The 27,686-nt window shown below is 39.9% G+C and overlaps 1 protein-coding gene across 1 annotated transcript in view; it reads right to left on the reverse strand.

Moving 5' to 3' along the window:
- Positions 1–2,113: 2,113 nt before the first annotated feature.
- The window catches only part of SLC1A7 (solute carrier family 1 member 7), a 57,562-nt gene continuing 31,989 nt past the window's right edge, over positions 2,114–27,686 (reverse strand). Inside the window, exons 5-11 of the mRNA XM_010170380.1 lie at positions 27,428–27,647; positions 23,058–23,157; positions 21,490–21,723; positions 12,059–12,253; positions 8,762–8,896; positions 4,459–4,558; positions 2,114–2,350 (exon numbers count right to left, since the gene is read on the reverse strand). Of these exons, the coding sequence (XP_010168682.1) occupies positions 2,114–2,350; positions 4,459–4,558; positions 8,762–8,896; positions 12,059–12,253; positions 21,490–21,723; positions 23,058–23,157; positions 27,428–27,647 (1,221 nt within the window). The remainder of the gene's footprint in view (positions 2,351–4,458; positions 4,559–8,761; positions 8,897–12,058; positions 12,254–21,489; positions 21,724–23,057; positions 23,158–27,427; positions 27,648–27,686) is intronic.

Consider the following 27,686-nt stretch of genomic DNA (forward strand, 5'->3'; position numbering starts at 1 on the left):
AACATGCAGAGATCCTGCCCCCTCCACCTGCACTTATGCTGCTTCATCCCTGGCTGCTTGTTCTTGTCCCTGTGTCACCCCTTCACTTGTTTTGACACGATTGTTTGATAGGACTGTGCTAAAAACATATGTGAAATGGTTTGAATTAAAAATACTTCTCATCTGGTTCTTCATCTGGCCTCATAAATAACTAGAACTGTACATCTGGGAGAGGAGGGGAGGCAGTGTAGGGAGGAATGGACAGCTGGGGAAGGATGAAGGGGACCTCCTGGAGCTGCCAGTGCTGCTGAGATGGAAGTATCAGATCCTGTGTTTGTTAGCTAGTGCTTCTGCCCATTCGGAGAGGCACAGACCAGCCTCAGCTCTACCAAATCACTCATTTGAACGGCACTCTGTAGAGCAGGTCCAACACAGGACTTGTTCAGGAGCAAATTGTTCTGAATAATTTCAGTTCTTCCCTATTCTTTGAGTTCTGTGTTTGTTGTTTTCACTCTAGGATCAAATCAGGGAAATAGTTACCAACTGTATTTTCAAATAAATACATAATTTCTGAGGAATTAGAGGCAAATAAGATGTTTTTTTGTTCTTTCTGACTTCACCATTTGATATTTAAACTACCTATAATACTTCCCTCTGAGGCAACTAATTAGTGCATGACAAAAGAAATAGTCTGAACAGGAGCCCTCGAAGAAGAGGTGAACATTAATCGTGTGTGTGAAGCACTTCTGCTTCTGGGGAGTGCAGAAATTGTCCTTTTTGACTGGGTTATTTTTTCTCTAAAGATGAGAGGAGCATATTATAATACCAGGCACAAGGTATCTGAAACTGATATGCCACAAGTAGCTAAATATAATATGGCAAGTGTATTGGTATGAACTAGTATGTAATCTCTGGATTGCATCCCAACATTTCAAAAGGTCTCCTCACTTCCACTCTCCATTTTGGCAGAGAAATAAGAAGGCATGAATAGGAGAAGTGCACAGACAGCCTGTTTTTGAAATGGCAGGTTTATTAAAAACATTCTCTATCACACACATTGGAAACACACTCAGCAGATTTTATTGTAAATGAAAGATTCAGTAGACAGTGAAAAGGGAATAACAGTCAATGTAGATCAACCATTGAATTATGAGAAATAGTGGGCGAGTTTCCACAGCAATCTCCTCACAAAACCCCAATATTACTCAGCATCATCAGGTTCCAGTTGGTGTTCAGATTGCCCTTAGGATGAAGCATGTAGTTCATGAGCTTGAGCTTTGGGTTTATACATATTTACAGTAGAACAACCTACAGATTACAGGACAGGACACATTAGCACCAGTGCTTATGGATTAGGGCTCACATTGCCTCTGCCACTGCATGTGCATGGTACTGACACTACTGAACAGTTAGGTTAAAAAAAGGTTAATAAATCTGGCACTTGGAAGGCAAACTGTGCTCTGCAGTGACCTAGGAATTCTTCGTGTTATGTATCACACTTGAGTGCCTGTCTCTGAAGGCCGCCCATCAGAATTACCTCAACGTGCTTTCTTGCAGAAATGCATCCTTTGCTTCACCTCCACTTGAAGTGTTATTTAGTAACATATGTAACCCCTTGAGATCAGGAAATCAACGTGATTTTCTTACTGCTGTTCTAAAACTAAGCACAAATTCTATATTTAGTGAATATTAGACAAAATTAGTATCTTTAGCGGTTTTGGTGAAACATTTTCACATAGCAAAAGATCTACGTAAATACAGTGTTCATAATTACTGAGATTCACAAAAAAAAAGGCTTTGGTTAGAAAATCCAAAAGGGTGAAATAAAAAAAACTTAAAAAAAGGAAGCCAAAGGAGTGTCAAAGACTATGTTGGAATCAAATGAGTGCAGAATAAAACAGTTGTCGTCCATTAGTTAATTTTTCAGTATTAAAGTCTTCCGCCTAAAGAAGCCCGCGTCTCTTGCAAGCTGTGTGCCTTTCCTGACGTTCACAGCTGGTCTCCTAGCTCCAGTACAAGCAGAGTGGCGATAATCCCACATTTTCCTGTTCAAGGCAAAGAGTCCCTCTTCCAGCTGTGAGGTAGAGATTGGGTATCAGGTCACTGGGGTGTGAGATACCACTGAGTGTAGCAGTTACACATTTGTTTCTAGTTCATTTATTTCAATAGTGCAGTGGTCTTTACTGGTGGATTTCTTAGTGTGATTCTCCACTGGACTTTCTTCTTGCTCCACTTGTACGGGTATGTGATGCTGAAACCCTTTCACTGTTTCTGGTCCACGAGATGCATTCATGGTCTTCACACAGCCATTTCTCTGGTAAGCCACAATCTGATGGATGTTAATAGGCTTAGTTTCACAGATCAATGGCACCTATGTGAAAAGCATTAAGATTTGGAATACTGCCACTGTTTGCTGAATACAACAGGAAAGGAGTTTCTCCTTTGAAAGCCTGTGGTCTGCTTTACATTCACCAGGATTATCTAGGGCCTCCATAGACTTCCAGGACATGTTTCTTATATACACTAAACCATCTTTGCACCATCTGGATAAAGTGAAGGTGTCTCTAAGTATGTAAAAATAAAAATTCTGACACAACTCAAATTTAACTTATACCCACAACAATAACTGCTTGCATCAATAAAACAACGTAAATAGGGTAGATAAAGACTAGAATTTCAGTTTGAAAGATACGGACTCTCAGTGACCAGTACACTGAGCTTTGGGCAGCGCTTGCTCTTGAGTGCAATTACATAGACCAGTAAGTATTTGTTGTTGCCTTTCTTCTAACCCAATAAACTAACACCTGTATTTTAAGATTGCACCATTTCAAAAGAAATAGAGGATTTTATTGACTGATTCATAAGTTAAATATTGAAGTGTCCTTTAAATCAAACCAGAAGTTCTGATGGGGAAAGTAAGACGTAAACACTGGCAGAGAAAAGAGGTGGGCTCACAGCTGAGAAAATTTGGCCATTGAGTATACATTACTAACTCCACACATTATGCAGCCAAAACATATGGCAGACTAATGGTATATTTTAATACCATTATAGAGCACGATGCAAAGAAAAATCTCATCATGGATGACTAAATAATCCCTTAGGAGAGATTTTACATTATTGAAACATCTCTTCTTGAGTTCTGAGCTCTAAATACAGCAGTGAAATGTCAGGAGGCCTGTGTTATGCAGGAACTCAGATTACAATTCTGGCTTGTAATGGATGACAAACCTTACCATTAGGTTGTGTGTTATTTTTTTTGTAGCTAGCTGTATGTGTAACCCATATATTCAGGCTTAATCCTGTCATCAGTAATTACTGGAGGTGCTAAGTACCTCAGAGGATAAGGCCTGTTTTTCTATATAAAATTTGAAAGAGCAGGAATTTTAAATCCATGTTGCAGGATAAGAACAGGATTTACCAGAAAAACTGTCTGTAAAATGGGAGAAATAATAATAGAAATAAAACTTTGCTATTAATACTGTTGTCCTTTGTAGAATACTACAAATGATGCACAGACATGAAACATGCTTTGTGAAAATCAGTCCTGAAACTTTTCTGCATAAACTGTTCTGTCTTTGTGGAAGAAAGGTAGTGAGAGTGTGCCGTGAGCTGAAATGGTTGGAGATTAGCATCTCCAAGCACGATGAGCTCGTGGAATTAGGAATCTCCTTTGTCAAGGATTTGAAGGGAGAGCACATGAAGGAGTTCCTGGTACAAGGAAAGACTGAATGATGCAAACCAAGGAGGAAAGAAAAAAAGCATAGGTGTAGAGGGAGACAGGGGCAGAACACAGAGGTAAGTGTGGTGTGTGGAATAAGATATAGAGAAGGAAAAACAAAGTTGTAAGGAGGGACTTGTATTAAATGTAGAAGATGAGAATGAAATCAAGAATGGAGCAATGTGCTTGTGCTAGTCCAGAAAGGAAATTATTGCAATGATAGCTTCAGATTATGCTAACACAGAGGCTTGACACACCCGGGGTAGTTGCTTTTCTCTGAGCTTCTTGAGTATTTGTGTGTAGGGGGAGGTAAAGGTATCTATGAGTGTGTATATGTGCAACCAATAAGCTCATTGACATTTGACATAAGACACTTGTCACCCTGCTCTGTTGCTGGTCACATTTTTAGAAGAAGGACGATTTAATGGCCAGTCAGGAATTGGGTTCTGAGTGTGAGACTCACAGTTCCAGCACCTCATGCATTTGCAGGACACTGCAGTTGCTTCTCCTGCTTCCAGCCCCAGTGTGCCAGAGACACAGCTGGCTGGCAAGCTTTGAACTTGAGTGGCTTCGTGCATGACCTCATAGAAAAGGACCCCTCCACCCTCTCTGGCTAAGCAGCACATTGCCCAACTCTTTCCTCTCTCTGAAACACGTTTTTATAAACTGGATGAAACAAACGTGGGAGGCTGAGAGCTCGCAGGTTCTCTGCCGTAATATGGCACACGCTGGCACGCCCTGGCTCATGGCGCTGTTACCTCATCACCGTCCTTGATGAACTCCTTCCGGCAGATGTGGGCCATGATCCCAGCAGCCAGCGCATCTCCCAGGACATTGATCATTGTTCTAAACCTGTCTCTGGAAAATGAAATAGTAATTGTAAGTTGTTGGCTCTTTGGGTACACTCTTATGCCTTCATCGCTGCAGTAATTATCGCTGAAGGCCAGTTGGGCTGTTTTTATGAACTAACAAGTTTAGAAATGGTAGTAAGGAGTCTGGCACAGGGCAGCTACTAGTTACTGAGCTGCTCAGTTGGGTTTTCCAGCCTTTTCAGAGCTCAGTGCCCTGTGCTGCCACATGCTTTAATTTGTAACTGAGCTAACTAGAGCAGCTATGCCTCCCTATACATGCAATCTGATTCAGCACTAAAAACCTTTAACACAGCAGATCAAGACTGCATTTATAACCAATTTTTACGTTAAGGTCCAGTACTATGGCCTGATTTGGAGGCTGGTGCTGCAGATGTCTTAATACAATAAAAGTAGAGGGCAACCAGTACAACCAGTACCTTGAATTAGTTATCAAGGTCCCAATCTCAGCAACCAAAGTGCTAGTTTAGAAAATTATTGTATTGATAGAATGTGCAGAATACAATCAAAACTATTCAGAAGAGTGCTAAATAACTACACTCTCCAACGAAGCAGGCACTGACCATATTTAAGTCATGTTCATTTCTGAAAAAGCTGTGGTTGCTGTGGCTACCAGCGGCTCTTAAAGATTCTTCATTTTCAGTTATCATTTTTTCCAATTTAAATTTTTATGCTTGACAGTACTTTGTATAGATACAGTTTCACTATTTTTCATTTATTCATTTATGGGATCATTTCTTCCCTATTTACACCTTCTACCCACTGTCTATAAAATAAAACTATTACAATACAGACTGTAAATACACAAAAGTAAGTGGTTGTCATAGAAAAGCGCTACACTTCAAACAGCTTGGAATCCATTAGTTAAAACTGACGAGATTTCAAATAGATGATATAGCTTTTAAGTCTGAACTATATCACATCTTTTCCAAGAAAAACATACACATCTGAAAACTGTGTCACGTTGGTAACTTAATTTATAAATGTGGGTTATAAAATGGAGGTTCAGAAATCTCCAGATGTTTGGCTTATTAAAGTCAGAAACAGTCCAATATCAACACTGCCCAGATTTCTGATCCTGTATCTTAATATAGAAAAGAATTGAAACTTTGTGCTGATTTTTTTTCAGATATTTTAGGCATGTTCTCTGTGCATGCAAATGTTTATGCAGTTGCTTGCCTAATTAGCATGAAAGTTCCTGCATGAAAGGTTATTTGCCTGCGCAGTTACCCAAATTGTATCTGCAGCTGCAAGTAACTTCAGCATATTATATTCAATATATAGAATATTCATGAATATTTCACAGCCTGCCCCTAGATGTGCGTGTTGACTCGAGGACCCAGTCCCTTATGCTTGTTTGCTGAATCCGTTTTTCTAATTCCTGCTGTTCTGATTTTGGGTTTTGCCTTGAGGAAAATTCCCACAAGAATACATTAAGCAGGGAAAAATACTGTTACAGCACATATTGATAGAAGTTCCTGTTACACATAGACTTTTTTTTTTCCCTTGGTTGATCATCAAATTTTTATTCTTGGAAAGATATTATGGGCTGTTAATTTTGGATCGTGGAAAGCATCAGCTGTGGTAGAGAAGCAGCTGTATGAGCAGAGCTCAAGAGTTTGCGTTCCCTTTTGGGCTCTGATTAACATCTCTTCTGAAGATAGAATGTTTTTGAGGAAACAGGGCACCACCCCAAAACTCTTAAGCAAATAGATTGCCTGGGACGTTGTTTGCCCAGTTCTGTTCCATGTTTCTGTGTGTACAGAGCAGTCTGCACTACGCGTGAGGAGAGCCCCACTGCACATCACTGGCCTTTCTCCACTCAGAGGCCAACCTGCTGCTAGTGGCGTTTCTGCCAGTGCAAACACACGAGTCAGGTGTTAACAGTGGTATTTTAGCTTTAGATGATGTTATTAAAGATTCAAAACTGAAGATGCAAAACTTAAGACCTTGTGTTTAATAAACTAGCTGAGAAACGTTTTTATTTTCTTTTTTATATCTCTAGGCACTAGCTACAGGTATGAAGTTCACATACATGTTATGGCTACCTAAATGAGTTGTAATACCTGCAGTGCATTGTAATGGGTATTTCAGTCTCGTGAGATCATCTAACCAGCCTTCTTTAAGCATTCTTCATACTCCAGTACTTCCAAAACTAATATTGAAAATATTCATCATGTCAACCATGTTGACACTTTGCATCTGCAGGCTCTTGAAACCACCAAGTGCCGAAATATAGAAATATACTTTTTGTATGAAAGGTCATCTGCAAAAGACAGAAAATTGGGTCTGTTCCTTGCTTACTTTTTAATACCATCTGGAACTATAGCCTGAAAAATTTTCTTGTCTGTTGTTTTGAAAAGTTTTGTAAGACAAAAAGAAGCATAATTCCCATATACGCTGGAAGACTTACTGGAAAAACAATGAAATGTTGATGTTGCAAGAGCTGGGTGAAAACTGAACGATATAGAGGGAAAAGGCTTTTGTAATACAGCTTAAAATACTTTGATTTTGTTGTGCTTCATTAACTATTGTGCTTCAGTGACTAGCATGAGAAAGGCTGCTTTATTAAAATCTGAACTGCCATTCCCAAGTTTAGGTGCCCACAGCAGAAATTATTTATCCTTCACAGAAGAATATTCCTGATATTCCTAAAATAAAATATGCATAGAACACAACTCTCATGACTAATAATAATAACAATAATAATAATAATAATAATAATAACATTCTATGACATTGAACAGGAAAGTAAACAATTTCTTCTCACAACTCTTCGTACAAAAAAATCATTGGCTAAAGTTGAATAAAATGGAATATAGAACAGAATTGACTTGTAACACATTTTTACCCAGAACCTTGATGTAATGAAACTCCACTATATTAATGGAGATATATTTTATATAGATTAAGTAAAAAATAATTTGGACTGTTTCCTTGTGGATGCATACACTAGTTATTTAATAATTGAAATGCTAATGAACTACAGACCAATATTTTACAATTCATCTTCCTAGACTATTCCAAATTGTTTGAATGATTTATGGACATTTACATAAAAGTTAAGAGTTCAAATAAACCACTTCTTACAAATTATTAAGGTAGGTCTTCTCATGGGTGACAGGAATCTCTTTTTTATTTTCAGTGTTAAATTTTAGCCTCTGCCTCTGCTCTTAAATCCTCAGTGATTAGAGATGCAGCAAAGTTAACTCTCTACAGAATGGCTGCGTTTGTAAAACATGGCTCTGCGCAAGGGACTACAAATTGCTGCTGCCTGTCTAGCACTGAAATCAGAGAGGGCAGAATTGCATCAGGATCCGTGACAAAAGGACCATTGTTAGTCCTGATGCAGTGCACTGAGGGGTTAGGTGCAGGTTGACTATCTCATGGTTCTGGTTACAGTAATAGTAGCTGAATACAGCACCAACCATCACTGCACTGTCATGGCTGGGTCAGGCAGAGCGAGTCTGGTACCTGTGGTGTGGGACTACATGCTTTAGCTCTGGCTCATGCCTCTTTGTGGAGTGCTCACTGAGATGATGATGTCCTTGAAGTGTCAGTGGGCTGATAAGCAGAGCAGGCAAACCACATTTCCTAGGAATATCGTCCTCTTGTCCTTGTCCAAGGCAAGATACCAGAGTTGCACCTGACAGACATTTGTCTGGCCTGACCTTGAAACTTCTCATGAAGGTCATCCTCCAACCTGGCTAGGTGCAGCCACATCCATTGCCTGACTATCATTCTGGATAAAAATCATTCTTAGGTTTTCCTGTGATCTGACTTAAGGCAGTTACTCTGGTCTACTTCTTCATCCTCCCTCCCTGTGAATGTGACAAACAATTGATCACTGTCGTCTTCAGGACAATCTTATCTGTATCAGAAACTGCTGTGGTGACCTCTTTCAGCCTGCTCTGGTTTTAGACTAAAGGAACTTTGCTTCTTTAGCCCTTCCAGGTAGGTCATATTGTCCAAGTCTCATCTAGACTCTCATTTGTCTACATCTTTTTTCAATATAATGCCCACTTTAGCAGAGTATTTAATCTGAGGCCACATTAGCACCATTTCAAGCAAAATAATTACTTCCCAAGCCTTTTACTTCCCATGGATATTTGTATTACTATATCCCTGGAGACCATTTGCCTTCTTAGCCATGTTGCCACACTGGAAACCTCAAAAGCTTGCTGTTACTTACAGTGCCCAGTCGACAGCAATAATCAATGTGATGTCGTCTGTCGGGAGCCCAACCGAGGTCAGAACAATGACCATTGTCACCAGGCCAGCTTGTGGGATACCTGCAGCACCTATGCTTGCAGCTGTTGCTGTGATACTTTAACAGAGAAAGAAAGGAATAAGCTTTACCAGTGATGGGTTGCTCTGCAAGAAACCACGTTTCTACAAGAGCTTTCCTAAACCATAATCCTTCATACACAAGCCAGTGCACAGAAGTGCCAGTGTTTTGTGGTTAGAAGCCAGGTCAGAGAGCAGGAACAGGCCAAACTGTCTGCCCAGTGCTAATTCCCACCCTCTACCTTTGCAGCCTTGGCACTGGTGGGGCAGTTCTGTTATCTTTCAATATCACAAGTGCAGAGAAAGGGGCAGCCAGGCTCTGGGCTTCTCTGAGTTATGTCAGCTTCTCATTGTTCATGACACCATGCAGTGCTATGTGCCACAAATCTGCCAGCACTCCTTGTTGCCACTTCACCCTTGGCAGCAGAGCTCCCAGCAGACATCTCTGAGTCATCATGGGCAGTTCCTGTGCCAGGCAAATCCGCAGCTGGCTGTGGCTAGGCCATTTAATGTCAATCCATCACAAAGAGGCTAGGCCAAGGGTAAAGAGGCTGGGCCAACGGTGAAGTCCTTGCCTAGCACATGGCTTTGCATGCTTGGATCTAAATGTGAAGCACACGTGAATATGACTGTACCTCTTCAGTTTACAGAAAGTATTTTTACTTGACCTTCAGACCATTTTTTCAGCCAGGCAAGCAGAAATGAATGGGAGACCAGGGCAAGAGTGGACCTGGCAGGCTTAACATTTTTTCATAATGCTATTTTTAGGGAAGGGATTTAATTCCTTTTTCCAGGAGCAAAAGTGACTGGATATATTCGTTTCCGCCCATCTGGCCACTTCCAAGAGCTAGGCCATCCAGCAGAAAGACATAAACCAAATGTTGACAATTGTAAAAGGATGACATAAAGCATATACACTGATAATCCACTGCATTCATCAATCCAGAATTTCAGAGCTTTTGGCAAGCAGTTGTCTCATCAACCTCCCATGATGGAAAATGAGGGTAACAGTATTCACCCATATGGAAACTGAGACACAGAGATATCCAGTATCATGCTCACAGCTGTACAGTGCACCAGTAAAGCAGCATCAGTATTTATAACTAGAGCCCTTTCCTGCAATAAAAAAAATACACATTTGCATGTGGGTGTGATGGGGAGTGAGAAAGATTTCAAACTACATTTTGAAAGTTAGTTTTTATAGCATCCTAATAGCATTGTAATAGGCAGAGATAGATAAATAGATAGAAAGGAAGGGACAGAAGCTCAGTAGTTGAATAAGAGATAAATATAATGAACATTAAAAGGTTCTCCAGTTAGTGCTATAAACTGGCTAGGTGACTAGAACTGCTTCTGCCTTCTAAGGCAGCCACAAGCTCAGGCCACAAAGTCTCATAACTTAATTGGGAGCAAAATTAGGAATGTTTAACTAAGATTGTACAGGCAAGCTGCTATTCCATTGATTTTTTACCTTGATGTTTCTTCCTATAATATGCTCAGTTGATGGGAATAGGATCTTTATTCTCTTTTTCTGCTACATCTAGGTTTGCATAATCACATTGATATAAACTGTCAACCTGGATTTTACAAATTATGAGCAAAGTAGACTGATTATTTTTCTAACATTTTTTCCCCTCTGTGAAATACAACCTGACACTGAGAAATATTTGAATTTCAAATCTCCAGATGCTAAAGTGTCAAGATCTGGGGCAGGTTTGGCCCATAGAATACAGCTAGAATTTGGCTTCAGATATTCAAGGTACTGAATCCACTGTGATTTCCTATTTATCCCTTTGTATTGTAAGTCAGTCTTTTTATTTCTTTTCTGTTCTTGTATTTTTCCAATCTTTATTTGTATTTTCCTTCTACCGTCTTTACTTCTACCTGGTTCTTATGTTCTAGCACTTAATATGGGCAGTGAAAATAAAGAAATAAAATAGGGTTCTGCTAAGAGAAAGTTAGAACTTATCTACTATCCATTTACCATCGTCCTTCTTCTCCTTAATTTTTTCAAACCACAATTCTCTGCTTCAAGGTGTATGTAATGTCTGCCCATGCTCTGGGCCATATTTTGTGCCCACAGTCTAAAAATATCCACAAATTCAAAATCACAGAAGACTAAATTTTAGCACAGGGTCATTACAATAATTTTCAGAGAGAGAGACAGCCTGAAGGAAGAGCTCATATGGGCACAATTTATTTCTTCTGCTTCTAGTCTAACCAGATCTTGCCAGAAGCCCATTAGCAAACCTCAGCTGTCATCTGGGGTTAGTTTCAGGACTCTCCTCCTCTTGTCATGAAGGTTTTGAAGACCAGCAGAAGATGGGCAAGGCCCAGGAGTGTAAAGGGGGCAGTGATGAGGTCACTGGGTGGGTAGGTAAGTAGATCTCCAGTATTTTGCACAAGGCTCTGACTATGAGGAATGTTTTTCTAATAATTTGTTCCCTGCTGGAAGCCTGCAGGTTTCAGTCCCTCAGGCATTCTCTGGCAGCCACTGGAGTTATTCTGGCAGGAATTGTTCAGCTGGATCTTCTAGTCTTTTGGATCCATTACAGACCTTTCAAGGACAGAGCATGCTGCTACAGCACTCTCTACCCACTGACCGCATGGTTGTTTATGATGTTTTCTGCTTTAACAAACAGCAGAGAAGACATTTAAAAAACATCTGAATGATATGACATCTTGATGAAAACCTGCCCCTGACAGTAGCATCTGTCCTCCTTCCCTGTTCCCCTACTCCTCCAGGGTTTGACAAAGAGCTTCCTAACACACACTATTCCTTGTATTTGATACAGGACTTCTAGTTTGAGAGTTTTTTAAAAACTTTTCCTCTCATGTAAGATGCAAACCAGAGTTAAAGTTAAATTCTGATGTTAAAAATAGTGTTTTAAACACGAATAGTAGTAAAATGTTCCAATCCTAGTCAATGATCAATGGGTAGTAAAAATCAAAAGTAAAAACTAGGCAGTTAGCCTCAAACAGAAGGAACAGTACTTCTAGGGAACAGCCCCAGTACAATTCCTCTTTGTAGAGTCCCTGATCTCTGCATTACTTAAAAATAACCAAAAATAACCATCCCACGAGGAATGCATCCCTTTGATAACAGCGATGATGAGTTTTGTTCTGAACACTGCTACATACAAGAATGTGTCAGACTCAACAAGACAAGCGAATCGCAGTGTGTGGGATTTGAGGTCTATACCTTATCGTAATAATCTGCCCAAAGTCCAGCTCATAGTTGTTTACTTGCGCAATGAAGATGGCAGCCACCGCCTCGTAAAGTGCCGTCCCGTCCATGTTGATGGTGGCTCCCACAGGCAGCACAAACCTCGCAATCCTCCTGTCCACGTGGTTATTCTCCAACAAGCACTTGAAAGTGATAGGCAGTGTGGCTGAGCTGCAAAACAGCAGAGAGAAGCACACATGGAATTATTTTGATTTCTGGGAACAGAACAAATTGTAGCAAACCTTCTCCAGGCAGGGTCAGTTCTACACTAACTATGAGCACTGCTTTTCATTCCTTGGTCTGCACGTGTAACTCACGTGCCGTGTAACTCACTCCTTTGCTTGAGGGGGATTAAAGATAGTTACATGTATAAATGTTAGAGTTAGTGCAAATTTTGCTTCCCCAAAATTAAGAATGTTGTTCTCTCTTTCCCTTTTTCTGAAGAAAAGGGACAGAAATCCCGCAGAGGCAGCACGCTCCGAGTACACTGAGTGTTGTGCACTCAAACGCAAAACAGGGGCAACACCCTGTGCAGCTTATTAGTAGAATCTCTGAAGCTGTCGTGCACTCAGAGTTTCTAAAAACGTTTCCTTCCGAGCCTTCTGAAATAGAAAGCCATTTGTAAACAGCAAGTGTTAAACCAGGGAAATGTATAAAGTGAGAAAGGCTCTTGACTGTAAGGAAATGCTATGGAAATGCCCTTAAGGATTGTCCTGGTTCTCACAGCATATTGACAGTAATTAGACAACCAGTTTAGGCAATTAATTATAATGGTAGTGACATCTTATAAGAGATTGGAATGCTGCTTGGGTTAAACTCTAAAATATCCCAGTGGGCAATGGCTCTAACCAAGAAACTCCCCCGTTTGCCACAGAATGCATTAATGCAGTAACGTCCTACCTCATCCATAAGCAATTTCTTATTTCTGGAAGGGGTTAGGCAAAGATCTTTTATCAATAGCATGCCTGAAAATAAAAGCTACAGACCAAGCTCCTGTATTCAGGAAAACATGATCCCATTTCTGCTCTGGAACAGATCTGCCCATGTCCCTTGTGTGATCATATAACAATCACATATAATCATAGAATCACAGAATCCCAGACTGGTTTGGGTTGGAAGGGACCTTAAAGATCATCCAGTTCCAACCCCCCTGACATCAGCAGGGACACCTTCCACTAGACCAGGTTACTCAAAGCCTCATCCAGCCTGGCCTTAAACACCTCCAGGTCATATAATAATGTGTACATATGTAAATGAGATATAAATATGTATGTGTGTGGAATGGTATGAAATGGAGTGGAATGGTATAAGACTGTTTGACAGGTATTCATTGTAAATTGAATCATAGAGTCATAGAATGTTGTCAGTTGGAAGGGACCCCCAAGGATCATTGAGTGACCTCGTACAAACTTTAACCCTCAATTTCATACCCTCTAAAAAAAAAATTGGATTTTTGTTTTCATTAACTGAGACAATTAATTAAATATTACCTGGTTTCCTAATTTTCAATCAGATGCATGCATTATTCAAGAAGCATTTAGACAATGGCCTCAGACATGTGGTCTGAATCTTGGAATTGTCCTATGCTAGGACAGGAGTTGGACTCAATGATCCTTGTGGGTCCCTTCCAACTCACAATATTCTATGATTCTATGATTTCTAAGTAGTAACATACTTAAACATGGTTATCTTTATATTTATATTATAACAGCCTTTTTGTAACATTCTGCATTTTACCATACAGTGTCACATTCACTGATATGTCAACAAAAATTAAACTGCATTCAAGTGAGTGAGGGGTTATTTTTTATGGCATGTCAGTTTCTATGGAAAAAAGTAATACCATTGAAGAAAATATACAAACAGTAAAATATTTCCTTGTTATGATACTAATTTAAATATAGTGCTCAGTATCTGAGACTATTTCAATAGATGTAAAATAGCAAACTCCTTCAAAATTATTTCACAGTTGCCTCTTTAAAGGGATAAGTAATTATAGGGGAAATATTGGTATCATCATACTGAGATATTTAATGTTCTGTTCTCTTGTGATCTGCGTGCCCCGAGTCATGATATGTAGGCATCTTTTCTCTAGTTTGGGCAATTCACATTGCTCAGTTGCTGTGTGTTGTGATCTGCACATCATCAGTGTGGCTCTGATATCTAAACCGTATTTATAATGACCATTATCTGTTCTTAAAGGCAGATAACACATTTGATCTACAAATTCCTTCTCAGTCATTACATGTGACCTGTAAAATCACAGAGAGATCCTGAAAGCTCTGAAATCATAACCCTAAGTTTGCAGGAATGTATTAGCAAAATGTTTCCATGAGTAGGAGTTGTCATGTTGTATTTGTGCAAGCTGTTGTTTGAGGAAAGTAGCAGTGTTTGGAAAGGAAAAGTAGCTTCCTGAAATCGAAACACAAAAGAAAAAAGACAAGTCTATGCTTTCATGACAATGTCTGTTTTCTATAACCTTATACAGTCTGACTGGTGAATGATTTACTACAAACTGGCAGTCACTGCCATGAAAATCTGGACAAAAGTAATTCTCTAAGTATGCAAATAAACTGAAAGGGAAAGGAAGCAACAGAAATGAAATTATCTCTGGTAATGGGTATATTAAACTTTTTCATTCTGGCAGTCCTAATATTTAATCATAGAATCACAGACTGGTTTGGGTTGGAAGGGACCTTAAAGCTCACCCAGTTCCAACCCCCCTGCCATCAGCAGGGACACCTTCCACTAGACCAGGTTGCTCAAAGCCTCATCCAGCCTGGCCTTGAACACTTCCAGGGAGGAGCAGCCACAGCTTCTCTGGGCAACCTGGGCCAGTGTCTCACCACCCTCACAGGAAAGAATTTCTTCCTCAGATCTCATCTAAATCTCCCCTCTTCCAGTTTAAAGCCAGTAATCAATATTTACTCTGAAAAACAAACACAGCAAAGCATAAACCCCCAAACTACACATTAGATGTCATTTCTCTCCTGGGCATGGCTATAATTTTTCATGCATTAATTTGTGAATGACTGAAATTCTCTTATGTCTTGTTTACCATAAAATGTTTATAAAATAAAAGGGTGAGGCTGGGTGTCATAGATCATGTAGAACTGAAATCCCTGGTGTAGCTGCAACTAGGAGCAGACTGCCACAGCAGCACTTCTAGATGTTCTTAGCCGTAGGCATGGCCAGGAAGCAATTACTAAACTTATTATTCATCATTTCCCTTGCCTGCAGCTACTTCAGTTGTGGAGGGTTACTTGTTTTTAAAGATAGTCTTTCCTTGGCCATTTGGCTTTTCTGTGGCAAAACACTGTCTAATTTCTTTGTGGGAAAAAGAGGTGAAAAAGGAAATCTTACAAGCCCTTTCCACCTTGCCCACACTTTGACATACCAGAATTTTAAACTTTGTTTGTGAGGGCAGAGAGCTGAGCTGTGAAACATGTAAATTTTAACTGATTGACATCTTCTGATTTGGTTGACATGTGACAAAGATTGTGCAAAACAATCACGTAACACCAATGGCACAACCAGCAAAATCTGTATCTATTTCCACTGTAAACACATGGAATATAGGACATTGTTTTTGCAAGAATTCAGCTTTTAAACTTGTGCATTACCTCACAGAGGAGCAGGTGCTTCTTTCATTTTAATTTTGTGTTATTAGAAGTAAAATTTCTAGGGCACATAACTAGACATTGGGGTTTTTTTTATTAAATATTATAATTAAAAAAAAAAGGCAGAATATAAGTGCAATGATGATGAAAAATATTGTGTAAGATATTGAAAGGAAGCAAATTTCCAAGTCACAGACTCTTGTACCTTCCTAGCACAGGCAACTACTACACACAGTCTCACTCAAATTTATGACACCACATCTTAGAGCTAGTGGACTGTCTGGCCTAATTATTTCTATTGAAAGACTTCTCAGAACTCACTGTTCAGATGAGAAATTTAATTTATGAATCTAGATGAACACTTTTCAATTTATACTAAATTTGCTTTTATTGCATTTCTCCTTGCACAAATCAGCCCAGCTGTTAAAACACGTATTGTTAGAAATCAGTTTTATCCCCTCTCAATCTGAATTGACCCAATCAGAATTTTTAAAGTCTTCTCTTACAAGATTGCTACTTTACATCCCTGATTGCCCTTTTGGCACCTGTTTCAATCTGAATGAACTTTTCCTGAATATAAGGTGACAAAAGTTATGTGGAGTATCCTAGGAGAGGTTGTCTTGTTCAATGACAATTCATTTTTATTCATAACGTATCATCTGGCACATATCAGAAAATATGTGTTTTATTTAACACTTTGGCTGTTGGTGATTTAAAAGTGGCAAAGAAAAAGAAGTTCTTACTGTCATTTTTGAGTTTTATTAATATATAATTTCAATGGCTGAGTTTTCAATGAAAAACATTCTCAAATAAATCCTTTAATTTGTCTTTCCCGTTAAATTAGGCAAAGTTTGTTTTGAAAGCTGCTTTATCTAGTGTTAAACAGTGGAGCAGTAACATGAAAGCCTGACATGTAACATTTATTAGAAGAAAAAAATACTCTAAAGCACTGATCTTAATCTGTTAAGTCTTAAAAACTGTTCTAAAGCTTTCAGCTAAGAGGAGAGGTATCTTCTCCCAGCACTAACTCTGACAATTAAAAATACATTTTTAGAGTCTTATCTCAATTTTGGGATAAAATGCTGCAGCTGCAGAGACTGATCATAAGCTCTTGCTGGATCGGGCCAAGCTCTTACTAGTGTGAACCACAAAGACAGCTAGTCACCATGGAAGAGCAGCTGTTCAGCCTGCTCTGTTTATCTTATCATTCAAATGCATTTTGATATTTGCTCCAAAGTATCAACAAACTGATCTCATCTCCCTTTTGCTAAATCTGCCTTTAATTTACACTGCGCAATAGCCAAGATCTTAATGTTTCATAAGCAGCAAAACCCTTGAAAAAAAAAAAAGTTTTATCATTTGTCTTCAGAGAAGATGAAAATTGCTTCTTTGATGGGATGTAGCGCTGAGAAGATGCTGCTTTAATTCAGTAATGATATAGAAATATGACCTAGAAAAATAAAATTCCCTCATGCCGTTGGAACGAGGAAAGCTAAAATCAAGAGGAATTTTGCTGTAGGCCAAATACTGCTTTTTCAGTACAGTCAGAGGTGACAAGATGAGGAGAGATGTCGGGGAAAGACAGCAGCAAGTCAGAAATCCACTATGTGGCCAGCTATGTGGCCTGAACACCAGAGAGCAGGGCAGAGTGGGCGATGGCAGCGCGTGCTGTCCACACCGCAGTGATGCAGCAAAGAGGAACTGTGTACGTTGCTACGGGTGCCTGTTCCCCATCCTGGGGCCAAGGGTTTGGCTTCAGGGGGTGGCTGGCCAGGTGACTGGTGCAGGGACTTGGTGCTGGTCATAGGGATTGAATTCATTGAGTTCCAAACGATGCACCAAAGGAATGAGAGATCTTCTTCTCTGTCCCTGCCTCTCCAGTAATGTCTGTGCAAACCAAAATATTGCTGTGATTGGGATTTCTGGAGAAATATAAAGGGATTCAGAATGGGGTGCAGAACCTTTCACTAAAGGGAAATGGGTTGAAATAATGTTCAGATTCAATAAAATCACTGCCATGAGACAGCTGTTTAGTGGCTTTCAGGTTCCCTTGTGTCACATTCTGGGGTTTTGTACATGTTTTTTGTTGTTGTTCTTGCAGTTTTTTAGCTTAAAAAGAAAGCTTTCCACAGGTGCAGACTGGCTGGAATGAATATCAGGACACTGGTCTGTGGTTTTCTTTCTATATGGAGATGTAGACATGAACTGACACAGAAACATCTGCAAGAAACACATCAGTACTTAAAACCAACTCTTTGTTCTCCTCTAAGATGATCTGAAAATCCAATACCCACATTATGAGTGTTATATAATGCCCCTGTGGCAAGTATTATTTAACCAAATACAGATGTGCTGACTGTCAGGAGAAGCAGCTCTCCTGTCCAGCCCCAATTATTTGTGCATGTTCTTTTGGCAACAGCTCAGTTATGTGCAGTATCCATTTGTTTCAGTGTAATGAAGGTGAAAAGTTCAGCTATCTCTAGACAAGGCACTGCTATTTGAGCAGAAAAACATTAAAAACCATGTTGGGCCTGTGTTGGATTTGCAAAATATACACACTAGTAAGAAGGGGCAAACAGAGCTAAATCCATCTAAAATGTCCAAGCCCCAAATCTCTAAGTTCAGAGCCTTTCCTCAGGACTCACCTTAACTTTGGTGGTGCATTAGCTTCTGACAGGAAAGATAATAAATCTCTTCTGGTAGTAAGTCCTGCTGGTGATTCCTGACAGGCTGAGCTGCCAGCTGGTGCCAGAGCTCTGTCCCCACTCTACACCTTCTCTGGGCCTATAAATATGTAATCATTCCTTGCACAGTGGAAGGGGAGGGAGTGCTACCTTAAAGCGCTCAATATCCCTTCATGATTGTAAAGTGGCTTGATACTCGCAGAGCTAGAGACAGTAAGGAGATGAGATCCAATGAAGAAACAAGCACAAGCCCTGAAACTTTCCAGACTAGTAAAGGACTAGTAAATCGGTTATAAAACAAAAATGCAATGCTGATGCAAAATAGGAAAAATTAAGAAAAGTAATCTGTTTTTGAAAATGGAGGAATATGTGCTGATCTTTTAAGTCTTGATTAAACCTCTCTTGATTCTATGATAAAGGGACCTACACTGGTGAAAAAGTTGTGGTTTTTTGTTGCTTATTAACAGAAAAGAAGAGAAAGGATAAACTCTTCTATAGATGCTAAAGGTAAAATGAGGATCAAAATTTTCTCTTTTTTTCCTAAGAAGAGAAAAATTCAGACTAGATTTCTAAGAAAAAATATCTTTTTTTTTCTAGAAAAAAGAGAATTAATGGAATGGTACAGATTAAAAAACCATGAGTTGTCAGCAGCTGAGTTCTTCAGAAACAGAATTCTTAGAGGAGCAGGGCAGATAGTCAAGTGTGTCAAATGTGAACCTGACGAGCCTTTTCCAACATCTTTGAGTGCAAAATTAGCATCTTACTTGAATCTGGGGATGTGATGACATCTTAAGCTACAAACTTTTTATGTTCTAACAAAAAAGATTCCCTTAATTATTTAAGCTCAATTAGAGTTTAAAACACTACTCAACACATAATTTTTTCTTGACTTTGTATTTCACAGTATGTTGCTCTTTATAGGTCATTTTGGAGCAAACTGTTATGTATGAAAACACACTGTAAAATGAAATACAGTGGAATGCCAATACCTTTCAACTGTCCTGGAATAATCATTCCCTTCTTTATTTTAAGTCCTATACATTCCTTCTGCTGTACTCACTCCTGCCCTACCCACTGTATGTATATTCATGTGATAGCAGCCATCTTGCATTTGACCTTCCTGCCCCAAATGACGCTGTCAGACTTTGCTAGAACAATAATGAGCCTAATCAGGACAACGGGCTGGGGATAAAAGTTTTAGGCTTTTCTAAAATTGGGCACAGGTCTAGTAGAACTTAAGTTTTCTCTTTTTCATTGTCTCTTCAGTAAAACAGAAATTATTTCTCTTTTAGCATGGATGGTAATTACTGCATTGAGAAGTCATGTTTTGTAACAGAAATACATTTTGCAGAAGATTATAGCAAAAATGAACGACATTAGCTAATCTGAGTTCAGGGAAGTTCCACTGTTATTTTTCCATGTGTTTATTTACTTAGATAATGCTGTAGAACAGTTCCAGATTTCTGCAAAACTCACGTCATTATTTATCAGTGATGATGCCCTATGCAAAGCCATATGTGCTGATTACATAACGGCCCTTATTAGACTATTAAAAAGAAGTTATTTAAATCAATATTTGACTACTCTCCCAGAATTTATCTGTATATCATTCCTGCCTTTTCCTTCTCTAATCCTACCAATTACAAACTCACTTTATTTCTAAGTGGGTCACTCCATTGTAGGAGAGATTATGTTAATTCTTCCTCCATTAATTTGGGAAATTATAGAGAAAAATAAGATTAGAGGCACAAGGGATAAGAAGTTGCTACAATAAAATTATCTGAAACAATATATTAGTCATCAGAGCTCAATTTATTATAGCAATTTTTATAAGATGGAAGAAGGAATCAGTATTTAAATATAACTAGATGGAGTACTCCTCAGTCATTATTGTTATTTATAATAAATATTTTGGGGTTAATAAAGCCTTTTAATTTTTCATTATGTTTCTTCAGAAATAGATGTTCCCAATTTATCATTGATTATGTACTAATTACTAACTTGAAGTCTAAATTAAGTAGATGAAGGCAGGTGTTTGTTACTAGCTGTCATAATTTCAAAATCTGGATAAGAATTTAGTATTTTCCAGTCTCTCTGTAAAATAACAATAATAATGTCAACAATCCAAAACCAAAAATGAGATAAAAGGAAGGGATCTTTTCCTTTCTTTAGCCTTCTTCTTTTACAGCTGGCAGTAGAAATAATAAAGATGTAAGATGTGCTAAAGAGACCCATTTACCTGGCATTTTCTGCTTGTACTGTGGCTTTTATTACTGCATTAAAAGTGGTAGGTGTAGCTGCTCTTATTACTTCACAGTAACAAGCCTCCAGCCACAGATGCCATGAAACTGTGTTTTCGTGATATTGGCTGCGTGGAAATGTTATTTTAGTTGTCATTCTTGTCTCCACTCCATGCGACTCAATTCCAGCCCTTTCAATCACTTCTCAATGCACCAGTTTATCCGTGTTGGGTGTCATTTTCATAACCAGTTCACAAGCTGTTTCCCATTTTCACTGTACCTTTGTTCAGCTATGGTTAAAACTCATTGTACATCCTCCCTAAAAAGGATGCAAAATATATTATTCCTTGAGCAGAACAGCTAAATACTTTTCCAGTGCTGCACAAAAGCTTGCAACCACAGCCTTTTCTTAATGTACCATGAAACAAAGACTCAGATGAGTAGAAAGGGTAAAATGTTTCCATATGACTGAACTAGAAGGTTCTCCACTAATACCGAAAATTAATTCTGGACAAAGTGTGTGTCCCTTATATATATTCACTTTGGAGAAGCACAATGTTTGTTTTTATGGAAAAATACCCTTATTTCCTTTCTATTCCTCTAAGAAAAACCATTTTACTCCAATATTTTTTAAACTGAGGGAAAACAATCTGACAAACATTATTGTCAAAAGGCTCCCATGCATAAGTTCCAAATGTTGAGAGAAACATCTTTTACAAATATACCAGTGAATCTGACACAGGCCATTGTCCATATAAAAATATCTCTGCTCCAGTACAACTCGAGTGTGCTGTTCCCAACAGAAAGCTGTTGTAAGGATCTAGCAAGTAGTTTGTTGCATCTGTCTAGAAACCGTATAATACCTGGAGGATGTGGCCAGAGCAATGAGCAAGGCTTGAAGAATCCCTCTGATGAAGACAATGGGATTCTTCTTGGTGATGAAGAAGTACATCATTGGCAGAATAAACAGCCCATGCACCACCAGGCCGCAAACCACCGTGATGGCATAGAAACCCAGCTTCTTCCCAATTGCTGAAGGGTCATCCATTTCTAAGATTTTACCAGCAATTAAGAACACAATTCCGAATGGAAAATACCTGAACAAAAAGAAAGAGAGTCATTATTAGGAGACAGCCCCCTTCCATCAGTGTAAGATAGAAAAGCCTTGTCCTTCCAGTAGCAGTGCACAGCCGGGTTCTGCTGTCTTATCAGACTAAGCCCCTCTCTCACACTTGAGGACTGTGCCTGAAGCACTGGCTTAAACAGTCTTTTATGTGGGGTACTCCTCAGCACAGCTGAGGTGCTGATCAGGAATGACTTTAAAATGTTTTGGTTCAGAAGGCTGCTCTGGCTTTTTAGCTTAAGGCAGGTAATTTACTGGGGAGAGAAGGAATGAATCTTAAGCTCTGCTGATGTGCTTGTGCTCATGTAAGTCTTCATGGATTTTAGTTGGAAGCTGTTAAGTAAATGTTTATGTTGCCTTTGGAAGACATAGGAGAAAAATCAATATGCATTAGACATGCTCTTGGACTGCCCAAGAGCTTGATTCCCTCTCATCCTTCCAGAAATTACTACCCCCTTGAACTCTTCTAACCAAGCAATCATTCCCTGACCCAGCTCAGACTGGACCAGGTAGCTGGAAACAAAGGCTGAGTGCTGGTAGTGGGATCCCCCCACATCAGGCTGAGCGCTGTCTGGGGACCTTCTGAAGGGTGGGATAGATGCTAAGCTGATAGTTTTTGTTGTTGGCAGTCACCTACTGTTCCCCTGATCTTTGAGGCAGGTGGGTTGGTAGGTCTCGCTGGCTCCCAGTGTAGTTTAGGACTGTCCTGAAGGCTTTTCCTATGTGACATATCCTAGGATGGTTCATTGAGGGCTATTTCGTTGACTTGGAGACATCCCAAGTGCCAAGTGCTCTGGGTACATGAACTCCCCTGTGCTGTTCAGTGCAGAGATAGCCAAGCTGGCAGCAACCACACTGACAGTACAGTTATGTCAGCAGAAGAGCCCAGCCCTCTCCTGAGTGAGCTGAAGCCAGGTTAGGATTTGTAGTGGAGCAGTGCTGTAAGGGGTGGAAGTATCTCACCATGCTCCTCCCTTGTGTGGCCTGGATGCACTATAACCCCTTTTGGCAGGCCCAAGGTTTGGCAGTGCCCCTGGTGCATACAGCACACACTCACCCAGCTATACCATCTTTCATTTTTTGGGATAATCTATAGGGTGCATCTCTCAAAATGACAGTACAAGCCAGGGATGGGATGTGTGTGTACGTATCTTCCTTCAAATGCTGAGGCCCTGCAAAGCTAAGGATCATTCACCCTCTTTTATTTCCTTGGAAATAAGTTTACGACAGTTCTGCTCATCTTCTTCTGTTGAAATTATATTACTCTTTAAAAAAAATATTGATTTTCTTACTAAAACAGCTACTTACCAAACAGCAACTGCCACTATCTTCATGACAGATTCATTTAAACACTGGCAAAAGCTGACCAAAGGAACGCCACTGTTCCCCATTCTTCCCAACATTATACCTGTAAACAAAGGCATTCCAGTTCAATATTTCAGGTACCTTCATGCAAAGCCCCCGTGCTTTTCTTCCCTGTTGTAGTTCAAAGTAAACTAAATGGGAGATGACTGGAAGAATATAAATCTTGGTGCTGTATAAACAGACATAGTGTCTGAAAATCTCACCTTACACAACCATGAGAACGCTGGGGAGCCAGGCCACAGCCTTGTGCTTTGGCTCCATACAGGGCTCTCTCCCCTCACTCGGGGTTTTTTCATTTGCAGTTCCCTGAAAGTTTCCCTGTGGTGGTACAGACTTTTGTGCTGTAGATTTACCTGCTCTAGTAGAAAGCCTGTTTCCTTCAACTCTCTCATAAAGCCCTGAGATGGATTTACCTGCTCTGAGGGATCCATGGAAGACAAACATAAAAACATGTTTCGAATGAAGGAAGCTGCCTCTGCCTGCAGTCTGCCTTACCACTGCGTGCTGCATACAACTTGGCAGCACCCATGAGACACTCCTGGGTCAAAGACAGTACTGAGGTTTGTTCTGATAATGGGGATTAATATGAGGGGTCTCCATCCTATTTTTAGTGGATACCTGTCTACATAGAATCATAGAATGGTTTGGGTTGGAAGGGACCTTCAAGATCATTCAGTTCCAACCCCCCTGCCATCAGCAGGGACACCTTCCCCTAGACCAGGTTGCTCAAAGCCTCATCCAACCTGGCCTTGAACACTTCCAGGGAGGAGCAGCCACAACTTCTTTGGGCAACCTCTTCCAATGTCACACCACCCTCACAGTAAAGAAATTCTTCCTAATATCTAATCTAAACCTCCCCTCTTTCAGTTTATAACCATTTCCTCTTGTTCTATCATTAACTGCCCTTATAAAACATAATAACAACCAACCCTTGTAATCAGTCAGGCTTTGTAAACTTGGGGGAGATAAGGAAATGCAAGTTCATGCAAAGAAAAGCCAAACTGCTATACTGACTAACCAGCAAAGAAGAAAGCAAAGAAAACCCATTTATGTGCACCCATCACTCAGTAAGGAAAATAATACAGCTCTGGGATATGTCATCTAACCATATATTCTCCAGACAGTGTTAGTTTCCAATAATGCATATATAGAGACATAATTTTCCTATCTTATTAATTTTCTACCATCACTCCCTGAAAGGATTGTAAGTGATCGAGTTAATTTCTCAAGGAAGCACTTCACAAGCTCGGTGCACCAAGTGCGACTGCTTCTGAAGGGAGTTCCATGGGGAAGCAGGGGGCTGAGTGGAGTGTGTGCTGCCACTCGCTCTGGATACGCAGTGTTAGCCTGATACCAGGCTTTGGGCGGGAGCCCGGGTTCTGTCCCTCGGAGCCCACGTCTGTGCTCGTGAGCCATGTCTCAGGCAGCACTGCTTCCAGGGCAACCCCCTCCTGAGGCAGGGAGGGAGGCTCTCAGCTGCCTCACCCAGGGATTTCACAATAACAGTGCATTCAGTGTGGGTTTGTAAGCCTGTTAATATTCATCTAAGCTCTAACTTTTAGGTCAGAAAACAACACTCCTTTATTAAGCATGTTGCTCATCTCTGGTAATAGGACATTAAATATAGTTCAGCTTTTCTAGCCTCGTTGGTGGGAATTTTACAAGAGTCTTGGCTTCTAATTCTGTATGATGCCAAAAGGAAGAAATGCCTTCTTTTTCATTTTACAGGAATAACTGAAACTTGCTCTTTAAAACACTGTCCTACCTAAGCATGTGGCTATTGGTGGGGACAGATGGGGCAGCAGGCAGGACTGGGGCCTTCTTTCTGCAGTCCCACCATACTAAGTTCCATTTCAATGCAAACATTTTCCTTGTACAGAATAAATAATGTGTGCTCCTCCAAGAACAAAAGATCAGATATCTCAATGCTTAGCCACTTGTGATCTCTAACAGAAATTCCTGCACACTGTATGAGAAGAGGTAATACAACTAGTCACAGCTGAGCCCAGCATCAAAGCTCTTCACATGTCTTGACCTCACACTCTGCCTGTCAAATGTTGCCCATTTTAATGCATGGCTGGCAAAGAAGTCCAGTCGTTCATGCACAGGATTTATTCCTGGACTGAGATTAGTTTAGCTCCCACTTCAGGAAAAGGAAAAGACAGTTAGCTCAAGTCTAAATTCTTGTCCCTTTATGCAATTCTGATGCTATTTGAGGACCTTAAAGAAGCTGTAATAAAAACTCATACCCACCCTGATGCTGTTCTATGCCAAAATGATGTAAAAAGACCATTCTGCAAATAAGACTCAGTCAAAGTGAGTAAAACTATTACAAAGCACCAAGGCCTGCACACCTTTTCTTGCAATAAATAAAAACTTTGGAAGGATGCTCTTTCTTCATAGATATTCAAGCCACATGTCTTCTGTTCAATTGTTTTAATTTTTGGGGGCGGGGGGATGTGCAGAAAGCTGAAGACAGTGATAAATGCTTGGCTGCATCCTTTGTTCAAAATGACTGTCTGAAATAGTCACCAGCAGGTGACAAGTTTTGAGAGTTTAGTGTCTCAGGTTGGTTTGTGGCTGACACAGTCATAGCTGACCCAGCAGCTGGGGCTATGCTCGGCATGGCAGTGCTGGCAGTGTATTTTCTGTACATCAGCCAGGAAGAAACCAGCTCTCTGCTTCCATCTCTTGAGCCCCAGGCCAGCAAGACTTAGAAGCATGGTAAAAGTATGTCCTGGTTTTTAGCTGGGACAGAGCTAGGTTTCTTTTTAGTAGCTAGAATAGTGCTAATAGCTAAGTGCGAGCCAAGCGAAACCACCACGAAATAATACATTCAGTTCTGGGAAAACAATGAATGATCTTCTATACTCAGAAGTATAAACATGCCCTTGATCCCAATAAACACATGTAATTAATTCATTCATAGCCAATCCTTTTTGGCTGGAATAGTGTTTGCTGTGACATTGTACATTGGGAATTGACTATAAAATATTACAAACTGGGGCACAGTCAATTTCCAGCAGTGTTGCATGGGGAATACCAACCTCTGGAGAAACTAAAAAAAAGAGACACATCTGCTAATTCCAGACTTGATTTTTGATCTCTTGTGCTGGTATGAACCATAATATACTAAATACAGTCCAAGATGTTATATGGAACTACCTCTCCTGACTAGATTAACTTCCAAGAATAAATTTAAATGAGGAAAATGTAATCAGTATTTTCTTGTAAAAATCATCAGAACTTTATGATTAACTATGGTATGTTTGTTTAAATTCCTGCTTCCAAATCCATAAACAATATAACACACATGGCACCAATGAGTTCCTTCAGCAAGTAACACTGACTAAATTAGCCAGACAGAAGCTCTTAGAGTCCACTGTGATAATCTACTAGATGGTATATAACTATCAGCATTGCAAGATGGCAAAAATAAAATAGAGAAGTTTCAGTCAAAGAGAAGATCCACAGATTTAAAACTGATAAAAAAATATTCCTTTGTAGCTCACTTACACTGAGGCTCTTTGTCTTAGTTGGGTTCTTATAGTGACAGTTATATTTGATGTTAATCATGTGGTAAAATGTGACTAAGAATGGGTAAGAACAACAGACAGGGCAGGTTCCAGGGCTAAAGTAATTTTCTGCCTGGTAAGGGGAACTTTATCCAGGGAGTTGGTTTGGGAGCAGGTTTTGCTTGGACTGCCAGCTGCAGGGGTGAAACGTCCGGCCATGAGAGCGGGAAGTGTCTCAGCCTGGTGCCCCCTGAACCAAGAGCAGTGTGGGAAGTTCTTTGTTCCTGTCATACAACACCTGGAGCTCTGGGCATTAGAAGTGTACTGACTTCTTGGGTTTTGGAAAGAAAGTCTGCTACAGACTTGTTTACTTCAGAATTTCTTGAAACTTTGTCTGGGATTTTTGCTACTGTCCAGAGAATGAAACAGAATATTGGCAGGGTCTGACCTGGTATAGTAATTCCTACCTCTAAGGACACTGTATAAGTGTTTCTTACAGTCAAGAATAAATGGTTCATAAATAAAAGCTCAAAATAATCCAGAAAAAATTAAAACAAAAAGAATGTAAGCACATGCATAGAAAACAGAACTGCATGGAACAAAAGTAATCAAGGATTTTGATTATTTACCTTCAAAAGGTTGGCAGAACACCTCTGTAACAGTCTTGCATTTTTCCCCACAAAGTTTAGACAGAAGCAGTTAAAAAAGGTGAACCAAGAAACCAAACAACCCAACCACTATCTTTTTCTCTTAAATGGATACTTGGATTATTACACACCAAACATGTCTGAAACCTACCCATTGTGGCAGAGAATATCACAATCCCTAGCACATTCATGCCGTCGCTAGTGCCTGGTTCTGACTTGTAAATCACTTCAGGAGGGGGAGTGATATCCAAGGCAAAATTCTGGACATGGGATCCATTCTCATCCTGGACTCCATATATTATAATGCGACGCGTGGTGCTTTCAGATGATGCTTTGTTAGATTTAATGATGGGAATACTCCTGGTGCGATACTGAAAGAAAACAAAATCGTTTTTATTATAATATCCCAG

The sequence above is a fragment of the Antrostomus carolinensis genome, unplaced genomic scaffold, assembly GCF_000700745.2.
Source record: "Antrostomus carolinensis isolate BGI_N321 unplaced genomic scaffold, ASM70074v2 scaffold22076, whole genome shotgun sequence".
Taxonomy (NCBI): Eukaryota; Metazoa; Chordata; class Aves; order Caprimulgiformes; family Caprimulgidae; genus Antrostomus; species Antrostomus carolinensis.